This window comes from Lonchura striata, chromosome 3 (assembly GCF_050655825.1).
Source record: "Lonchura striata isolate lonStrDom1 chromosome 3, ASM5065582v1, whole genome shotgun sequence".
Classification (NCBI taxonomy): Eukaryota; Metazoa; Chordata; class Aves; order Passeriformes; family Estrildidae; genus Lonchura; species Lonchura striata.
Window position 1 is genome coordinate 104,406,440 of NC_140705.1, and position 11,061 is coordinate 104,417,500.

The 11,061-nt window shown below is 37.6% G+C and overlaps 1 protein-coding gene across 12 annotated transcripts in view; it reads right to left on the bottom strand.

Annotated features, from left to right (window-relative positions):
* USH2A (usherin) overlaps positions 1–11,061 on the bottom strand; it is a 391,259-nt gene that overhangs the window by 121,441 nt on the left and 258,757 nt on the right. For all 12 annotated transcript variants that reach the window (XR_014954513.1, XM_085577109.1, XM_085577108.1 and 9 more), the window contains one exon: positions 9,914–10,542. Coding sequence is in view for 11 of the 12 variants with exons in the window: in XM_085577109.1 (XP_085433235.1) it covers positions 9,914–10,542 (629 nt within the window). In the remaining variant the exon portion in view is untranslated. The remainder of the gene's footprint in view (positions 1–9,913; positions 10,543–11,061) is intronic.

Genomic DNA, 11,061 nt, shown 5'->3' on the forward strand with positions numbered 1-11,061 from the left:
GGACATAAGCGGGATCTGAAGATGTTCTTTTACATCAAAACAGACTTTTATTTTTAAAGGGAAATCAGAAATCTAATCTTTAATTTTAGTGAGATCCTCAGTAACAGTTGTAACCATTGAAAAATCTATTATTTTGCTTTACCAATAATATGTGAACACTCCACATTACTCAAAATTCCATGAGACATTCAGATGCAATAGCAGAAGTACAATACTTATCATAAGTATCACTGACACTTATTTTTCTTAGGGTGTATTGCCTGGCATGCTTGATCATGAGTAGCAGAATAAAAACAAATCTTTGTGTTTCCACAGTTTTCAAAGAAATGTAACTGCATTAGCTTCTAAAAGAAAACAAATTTTTATGCACTCTTCATATGATGAAATAGTCAGGTTCTCCCTTTTATTTTTAATTAACAAATTACACTGGTAACTATCAGACAAAGAACAGGGACAATTTCCCATTTTAAGAACTATAAAATTATACTGAAAAAACTTGATTTAAAAAATATTACATACAAAATTCATGGTTTTTATAGATTTATACACACACATGCATATGTATTTATTTATATACATACTGCTACTCTTACTGTGGTTTTGTTCTTCCTGAACTGTGGTTAGGTGACATTTTTTAAGTTTTTAGGGTTTTTTTGAGGGAGGGGGTCAATAGCACATTTACATATATATTTATTCTTACCAGCTCCACTGAAGAATCACACACAAAGAATTACACTATAAAGTTCATGAATGTTCTAAATTATTTTTTAAGGCTTTTTGCCATGGTACCATGAGAGAGGAGCCTTCAGACTGGCACAACGAGGACATGTAACCTAATATGTATTAGGAATCTCAAAGTTTCATAATGGTAGTGTAACAGCATCTATCAATACTCATTTTCCTAGAAATCCCAGTGCAGGAAGCATACAAGCTTTGCTTTGCTCTGGGACTGTTTTTCTTGCCATTTACCCACTCATCTATAACAATTGCTGTCTCTTTTCCTCCCAGGCACGAGATAATTAAGGGTTGAATCCAACATAGAAAAGAACACAGAAATGGAAAAAAGGTAGATATGCCTAAAACCTAGGTATATATCTAAAACCTAGGTACAACAAAGAAAATACTGAAGTGTTAAACAGTAATACCACAATACTTTAGTTTCTGTTAATTTGAACTTTTTCCTTAATTCTCTTAGTTTCAAAATAACTATCTTTAAAAATGTATATGCATAATTACATAGGACCCTGGAAACAGAGAAGCTTGATTTATAAAATGATATTTTTAAAAATGGGATTACAGAATGTTGTATTTTAGGTACAAAACGACCTCTTAGGACATCAGACTTGTAAGAAAGCTGGCAGCAAAGTGCTGGAGAAAGCTGAAGGATTTTGATAACAGATTCTGGAATACTATTAAACAGAGAATTAAACAGGGTGATCTTGAGTAAAGACAGCAAAACCAAAATTATTGATGCCCACATAGGAAAGGCTTAGCTCTGGCTAATTATCAAATGCTGTATGGATTTCTGTTGCTTCTGGCCCCAAATCATGTTCAAACAAATAAAGAAAATACCACTGATAAAGCAGTGCAAAATTTCACAAAAGGTAGGAATTGATTCTGCACCATTCTCACAGACATTGGGCAGAGCTCCCTTTTTGATGCATTTAATGTGATCTAGTGATAAGCTTAGGAAACAGAAAAATGGATAATTAGCACAGACAACAGAAAAAGTTTTCAAGTACAAGTATGTGCTGGTTTTTGGCTGGGAAGAGTTAACTTCATAGTAGAATGGGGTTAGTATGGGGTTGTTTCAGATTTGTCCTGAAAACAGTGATGGTAACACAGGGATATTTTTGTTATTCCTGAGCAGCATTTACAAAGGGTCAAGGCCTTTTCAGCCTCTCACCCCAGGCATGGAGCAAGAGGCAAGGGACATAAGTTGAAACAAAGGAAGAAAATGCAAAGTAAGTGATACACAGTCAGAAACTGGAACAGGTTGTACAATTCTTGGACATGCATGGATGAAGCACCTATCTTGAAATTCTGTTTCAGTGAAGGTAAAGTATTTGAGGTCTTTTACCTGAATATTAATAAAGAAAATCTGTCATTATTGGTGAAAAAAGCCTTCTTGTTGCTTAATGCTAGGTGGCTCCTAAAAAAAGAACTGCATGCCAAATATTTCGGAAAATACCTGGTAGTACCCTCCCAGAAGATAAAATTGTCTCAAATTTGGTACATTCACTTTGTACCAAAACATATTTCCTGGAAGAGAGGCTGAGTTATTTTCTAATCACGTTTCATTTTTGATGCCTTACTTTTATGTCTAAACCTACAAAATTACTCTAACACAACTTGTGCAAGACTTATCATACCCTGTAACCCCTTTGCATAAAAGAACAGTTTAATGGCAGGAGAACAGAGGCTGCTCCACAACTTCAGCTCCTGAGTTTCACATAGTGTGTGCCCTAGCTGGTGACACCTTCAAAAACTCCCAGGTGCTACTTCACAGCATTTTTTGTGCTCTCACTGGTACAGTGAGAGCTCATACTGTAAGCTCATAGCAGATGTGCTTTGTGGGGCTTACACTGGGAAATTTCTTTAAATTTCAATGCTTTTTCTCTGAGAGAAATAAAAAACATTCTGAACAAAGTATATGCGGCCAGCAGCATGCACAGTACAGTTTGTTTTTGTCTGGGTATGGATATCTCACGCAAAGATATGAAGATCTGTTGTTGCTCTGGTTAATTTTTTTAACTATGTAGTGGGATGACCAAGGATACTCCCTAACCCTTCTGTGTCACTTGAGCTGCTTAGAATTTCCTGTGTCGCCTGGGAAGGACAGGACGTGCAATCCCTCACAAACATCTTTTGACAAGAGGCAAGGGACTGCCTGACCCATAAATGAAGATGATGGAGCCAGCCTGGTTAGCACACACGTGGCACTACTGGACCTCTTCTCCTCTTGGACGTGCCAAGGTTTGAGGTAAGAACTTGGCAATGCATGAAAGCAGGAAAGCTCACTAGACAGGCTGTGTTGGAAGCAGTAACAGTTTGTTCATTGATTTGAAGCTCAGCACTGAGACCATGAAAGAGGATGCCCATGAGGAAGAGAGAATAAGGTAACTACTGGGAGAGATTAACTGATTCAATGTAATGACTCTGGAAGCTTTCATTTAAAGATCAAAGGACCTTATTTTCTCCACCACAAAATTTAAAGAGACAGAAATTAGCCATTTTCCCCCCATTAAACAGTTATAACCTTGGAATTTTTTTCCTTTTTTGACAGCTGTTGGAACCCTGCAACTTAATTCTGAGCTATCTGAGGAGAGGCATTGGCACATGTAGGCTATTTTACTCTTCAGGCCTGGCTTCAACAGTTTGCTTTTAAATCAGTGTGTTTGGCTTCATTTTATTCTCATTTCTCCTAGATACTGCTTGTAACCTCTACAAACAGAATGTAATAAATGCACTACTGAGAGCTTTTCACTGTTGGTCTCAAAGCACATTGTAAGTCTCAAATTGCAAATATTATTATTCCAGTTTTAGAGATAGAAAGACTTAATCCCAGACTAAATCATGTATCAGAAAGAAGCAAAACTACAAACAAAGACCTGCTACCTTAATTCTGCATTCCAGCCACTGGACTAGTCCTCTGACAATGTCCCAGCTCCCCTGGAATAGTTGGGAGAAGAATATCCTACAAAATTCTTATCTGTCTTAACAGAAATTATTGTGGCTTCAATCACGAGCCAGGATCATACTGGAAATGCAAATTCTGAGAAAGGTCACTGATAGTTCTGCTCATAAACTTTGCACATGAGTTACAACCAGCTTCAGCAAGGACTACCACAGAAGAATAGCATTATCAAGTTTGCAGTTACAGATTGCTACTACAAAAACTCCTAGGACTTGGCTTGAGTGGTGGGAAAAACAAAAGAACATTTATGATCCTAAACACCAACATCAGAAAATTTCAACTTTTTCTGAGGCAGAGGGATGATGCTGATGAAACCCCACTGCATAATCTATAGCAAATGAGCAAGCTGTGCAAGAAATCACAATCCTAACATGTGGAAAACCTCTAGTGTGTAAGTTAAGGTTGTTCCTATGGGTGTTGGAATATCCTAAGTCACTCAAGCAGCACTTATGTGTCAAATGAACCAAGGTCTCCCTGACCTTAGCAGCATTACAAGGCAATCTTCACACAAGGATTGATCACTCCTAAACAATTACCCTGATGCACCAGGCATACCTGCATAAAACTGGAAGAGTGGTGAACAAAGTCCAAGCCCATTTTTTTTCCCTTTTCTAGCATGAAGCTGTTACCTGGGTGTGCTGCATCTCCCTTTAGCAGACACAGCTTAGGAATCAGGGTTGTTTCTACTCTCAAAATTATGTTCTGGGGTAACTGCAGACTGAAGTGCTTGAAGAATAAAATAGTACAAGGGAGTTTTAACCTGGAACAGAGGAAGGGTCGTCACAGACTCATTCTCTGCCAACAGTGACCTGCAGAGGAGGAACACTGAAGGATCACCTCACTGTTAGCACTGCCTTCAGTGACCTTGGAGTAATTAGCATTGCACCCAGCATTCTGTAAAGAGAATCAACTTCCCAGGACAGCAATCATTAATGTGTGAGACAAAAAACACCAGCTCCAGAACATGTGCCCATACCTAATTCTGTGGGAAATGGAAAATGGATTAATTCTTTGTCATGCATGATACTCAAACTGTAACTACAGAGTATGTTGCTTTAAATGTGTCAGTGATATCTGCTCCTTACAGCTGAAATCTTTCTCCTGTGTATTTTAATCCCAGCCTATTTACAGAACAACAGGCATTTAGCAGTCCACTATCCAGCTTCTGGGCTAATGAAGAACAGAAGACAACCATAAAAACAGAGACTTGTTTATTTGTGTTTGCTCACTTGCATATCCAATTTAGTAGTGAAATCTGAGAAATAGCAACCAGAAAATTTTATCACTATTGCAATAAATGATAATCTACTGCACTGAAAGTGTACAGATGGCAACTTTTGAGGATATTGTGACAGCAAACTAATGACACTGTTCAATCTGGAGGGTGGAATAGCAGCTTTCTCTGCTTAAGTTTCTTCTATATAAATAACAGAATGGCAGGTGAACAGTAAAGTAAAACACTGTCATCTCTGTAGGTAACAACAAACATGAATGACAATTGAATTAAAAAGCCTATAACCCTTCCTCAGTCAGAAAACTCATGAGGAAATACTTCAGAAAAATAATCAATCCGTGGAAAATCAATGACATTATTGAATCAATATGCAAAACAAACAAACAAAAAAAGAAATTATAATAGCAATTAGGTGCCACAGAATCACCACAGCCCTGCATTCCTCACAGGCAACAGATATAACATATATTAAGAGAGAAGTAATAATAATTTTAATTTTTCTCATTTTGTATCTAATCAAATTGCAGGAAGTTTCTTTAAATTATGTTATAATGAAGAAATAGTACAGCACAAGAACTATATGTCAATGAGGCATTTATTCCATCCAACCAGGAGGAAACAATTCTCTTATAAACTCTTTATAAACACTAAAAAGAAAAAAAAAATGTTTCCCCTGGAGAGAAACATTAGGATTATACACAACTCATGCCAACTTCTATCCTGAGAAAAAAGTTAAATGAAGGATGATTGGAAATAGCTGCAGCTTTTTATCTATCAGTGGTCCAGGTGGTGGCAGTCATCAGTGATGGGGAGCAATACAGGCAATATGAGGCAGCAAGCCTCTGGTTAAGCCAATAATTAAGACTACAGCAGCCTTTTCCAGGCCAGAATCCTCAAGATAGAACCCCAGCAGCAAAAGGGAATTCCTCCTACCAAAAGTTATAAGGACAAAGTTGGAATAGTTGCATACTACAGTTAATTTAGTTCAGTGTACCCAACCACATAATGCCTTTCCTACACAAAGAACTCTATTAATAATTATTCACTGTGTAAACCAGCCTCTTTCTCAAGCCACTCAACCTAGCTACATTTGCAAATGTCATATCAGTGTGAAGTGTGAGATTGAAGCAGCACAGCAATTGCAACCCTCACAAGAAAAGGAAACAATTTCTTTTCTACTTCTGTACATTAGGGTATAGCAAATCTTGTGTAACAGGAATAATGTTCATGGCATTGGCATATACTAAATAAACGGCTTTTGCAGTTGCTGAATACTTCCACTTCACTTTGGCATTTAATCAGCCACAAAAGCAGTTTATTGTGCATTATACACTGCTACCATGAACATTATCAATTCAGCAAATATTAAAAAATATCATGCAGGTGTCACAGGAATGGGTACTTCAAAAATTATCAACAGCTTTATGCTTTCTGTTGCTCAAAGGAAAGCAAGTTAAATGTTATGAAGAGATATTGGTCCATTCTGATTAAAATGAAATGTTAAAGGAGCACAGACATATCAGAACTGTTTATCCTGAGAGTGACCTGCAGTGCTGATATTCTCCTCCTTGCAAAGTGAAAGCTTTGGTCTATGAAAATAAGCCGTATACTCAAGTGAGTACTATCCGAGAGCACTTTCAATTCTTCACATCGTCAAATCATTTTTATTGATTCAATGACTAAATAAAGTAATGGAAATATATTTCTCTTGTTTTGTAAATTCTCTCTGTTTTCATAGAAATAAATATTTGCACTCATGGTTTTGGGATTGGTTGCACTGACAGCTGAAAGCCTCTATTGATTTGCTACTGTGGCTTGGTAAAGGAACCTCTTGCTAAACTTTCCCACAGTGCCTTTCCAAAACCTCCTGCTCTAACCTGGGAGCTCTCTCCAGGGGGAGAGGTAATTAAAATCTCCATCCCAAAGAGATGCCTTGTTTTCCACCCTGTGCTTAAAGAGTTGCCACTGCAGACACTGAGGGAAGAGCATTGTAAAGCACCAAGGACTCCACAAATTTCATTTGAACACAACATAGGTGATATGTGCACTACAATTGTGCTGGGCTTAAGCTACACAGGAGGGAAAGTAAGCCTTTCTAGGACTCTTAGGGGCACCAGTGTAAAGCAATTCCATATGAAAATCATCCTATTTCCACACAGGAAAACATTTGAACCACTAAGAGGCAATCCTTGCAGAATACTGCACAGTTGTTCTGTCTGGGCAACTAGCAATTTCTGGGATGAAGGGACACGGTGGGTTTACAGATCTCCACCCTAGTTCTAGAGAATTTGGGCAAATTCCCAAACATTTTGTGAACAGGTGCTCCCTTGTTCTTCTTGTACTCTCCCAGTACACAGCATTCACACAAGACCGCCTCAGGGACACAGTGAAGCCCTGAGTGCTCTCCGAGCCCTCCTACTCTGACATGACTTTGCCATAAAAATGCAGGGAAGGAAACAACACCACTTCTAGCAAACTAATCCATTTGACAGATCTGTAAGAAGGCCGACAAGTATGATGAAATCCCAGTTGCTTCCTCTGGTGCTCCCATCTGCAAACAAGCAGAAGGCGAGAAAACTGCTGGGTGCAGCAAGTCTTGTCTATTATCTCGTCGGTGATGAAGTGCAACAACCTCTTCTGCAACTACAGCTTTGCTTCAATTTTTTAAAGAGAAGAAATAATGTATTATTAGAATAATAAATGCTAAAAAATTAAATAAATGTCTTGCTGACCTAGACAAGTGAGAGAAATTTTAAGATTTTTAAGAAGTCTTAGAATCTTAGAAATCAGAACTGAAGTAATATTTCAGCTATGGGATACTCTCTGCACAGAAACTGCACCAAGTGTTCCTGACTTTCTATCACTTATGATGAATATAAAATGGAACAACATCAAGTAACTTAAAATACTTGATAAATACAAGAATTTATGTCGATATCAGTGAAGAACCAATGCTCTGTACAGTAACAGAGAATTTAGCAGAAGAGATACTCAGGAGTGAATATATTTGGAGAGACATATATGTAAGTCACTTTTCTCAATTCAATGCTGCCACCTTAAACTATTTTGAACATTTTAACTTAAATATTTAAAATTAATGAAAACTGACAGTAAAACTGATTCATGAAAATAAAAACATCCAGGCTTCAGCATCTTTGACAAAAATTGATCTTAACAGATCCAAAAAATATTTGTCTCCATGTGAAAAACAGAAGTCTGAGACTACATGAGCAGCAGAGACACTAAATTTGATCACCATTCGTAGAGGAGTTCATACAGTTTGGACATTAAAGGGCTTTAAAGAGTTTTGAATATTAATGACAGGCTGGGGAAGAAGAAGGAAAATAAGCATCTGAACTCTTCAGTGAGAAAGGGAAAACAAATTTTAAAAACAATGCTGTGTTGAAATTTAATTATTATTGAGTGAAAACTGTATTGCCTGAATTCAGATTTCAGAAGAAATAAATGACTCAACTAACTTTCAGTACTGGTAGCTTACTTAATCTCGGAGTTGAGAAAAATACAATAAAATTACAACTGTACACATGTGTCTGATCTTGGGAAAAGATATCCAGTAAAGAATGACAGAGTCTCTGATAACCCGCAGGCTTTTAAAACTAGGATTGAGTGTTTAATGCACTTGCAGGAAAAAAAACAGGGGTAAGATATAAAATTATTATGTTCTTGCCACATTAACTTGAGCTTCAAAGGTTGCAGTGAGTCTTTGTGCTCAGAGTTGAAGGCAACGCAAAAAAGCTCACACAGTGAAATGTGGACGTGGGGAAACACGTGATAGAACTAGAGCTACTATTTACTCAGCTTCTGGCAAATCCATGAAAAATGCTTTACTAGAAATTGTGGGGAATATTAAGATATATCTACAGAAGTACAGAGGGCAGAGTCCTGGAAGTAGATTGCCCAAATCTTCAATAAGCAGTCTGACAATTCATCATAATTACTAGTGGTCGATGGTTATTAATTCTTACAGTAACCATTGTATTCATATTGAACTGATTTGCAATTAACACGGAGGTAACATGCAATTTCTTAGACATTAAAACATAATTTCATAAGCTCAGTATTTTTTGTCAGCATTTTTTACAGTTTAAAATTATGTGTGAACAAAGAAAAAATATCAGCATTGGTTTAGTGCTGAAATTCATACCCTCAAAATATTCAGATTGCATTGGTAACACCACTGTGTTTACCTTTTGAAAATACAATGTATACCAAAAAATAATAAATCTAACAGATGAACTTCAATCTTATGCAAATGTCCTTTGTTTTGTGCTCTGGTGAGCAAGCTACTGTACCAATACTTTTGGCATTAGTACAAGACTGAATCCATGGAAGCATGTGTGTATTTACACAAAAGAGGCTTCTAAGCTACAAAAATCCCTCTTGTTTGGTTACACTAATTTCCCTTGAATGAAGTTTGTATGCAAGCCAAAACAATGGTAGTTATCCTGTCCTCTAGAGTTCATTCCCAACAGAATGATGTGAATAATTGAAAACTTCCTATGTAGTCCTGTAAGACTCGTCTTTCGTAAATCAGGAGAACAAAAATGCTATTTTTTCTTCATTAGCCATTAAAAAAAAAATCTGATAATTATACAGAAGACTTAATTACAGAAAAAAAAATTACTTCTAAGCATTTTAATGAAGTCTTGAAATTTTGGAGACAGTAGTAGGTAATTTTCTGATCTGATTAGGGAGTTAAAAGTAATCTTTTAAGTTTAATATTGAAAATACATCAGGTGTGCAAAGAAGAAAATGAACTGGAATATAATGCCAGAGGCTGGTGTAAAGAAAAAAAAATGGAAAGGATTCTAATGCTTTTGAGCCAAAGCACAGATACTAATTATTCAACTACCCCTGCAGCAATGAAGCCTGTTGGCTCAGCCAGTAGATGTCTCTCTTAAATACACAGTTGCTACAAGGAAAACACGTTAAAGCCACGAGGCAATGAGAATTATTCCTACCTTGACTGAATAGGGTCCCAACGCTTCCACGTCTGGTGGCTGAACACCGGCAGGTCTTGAAGGCCTGGTGGTGACTGCTGCCCAGGCACTGCTGCTGCTGCTGCCGTGCAGGGTGCTCATCAGCACTCTGTACTCAAATTTCTGCCAAGGGCTCAGAGCAGTGCTCTGGTCAATGTAGCTCATGGCCTGACCGAAGGGGAGGCGTGCCACAGTTGAGATTTGTTCTGTTCCTTTCACCCTCCTCTCTATTGTAAGGTTTTCCACCAAACCATTTGGGCGAGCGGGTGGTTGCCACGATATGACCACAGAAGTTGGAGTATCAGAATAGAGTTCTGGAGCAGGAATATCCTCAGGGGCATCTGGAAGAGTCTGTATTTCTGGGGTTGTAGGGGAAAGAGAGCACCCTTTAGAAGTGCATCCTTCTACCTGAAACATATAGACAGTGTAAGGATGCAAGTCTTCTACAGTGCAGTTAGATGTAGTTCCTGGCACTGTAGCATGCAGCTGGCCATTTTGGTAAATATTATAATGTGTGATAATGCCATTTGGCTTTAAAGGATGCTGCCAGGTGATGCTCGCTGCCCTTGCTGTAACATCCAATAGAAGTGGTGGATCTAAAGGTCCAGGCTCTGCAATAAAATTAAAAAAAAAAAGAAAGAAAAAAAGGAAAGAGAAATTATTAACAATTTGTGATTTTTAAAATCAGTATCAGCAAGATGTACTCACCAAATGAGGCTCAAAAATCAGAAAAAGAGCTCAGGTCTACTGAGCAGCCTGTTTCTTTGTAAAATGTAGGCCCAGACATTCAGGGGATGAATATGGCTTTCTTCTCAAAGGCAAGCTGCTCACCTTCCCTAGTCCCAACCCTCCTCTTCTGTATCGCTTTTTCCTCCTGTGTCTCAGAAGTGCCCTATCAATGCTGTTTGCATGAGGAGAAAGTGTATGGCTCAGTATTACTGTAGACCTGCAGTTCTAGCTTTTGGGGATGTTTTTCTAGAGCGCTAGATACTAATTGCAACCAACAGCACAAGCATAACAATGCTGTGATTTTTACAACTCAGTAAGTCTCTACTGCATCTCTCATTATATAGTCAATATTTTACTTCATTCTGTTTATAATTCTAACCCATTTTTTGCAATTTATCTAC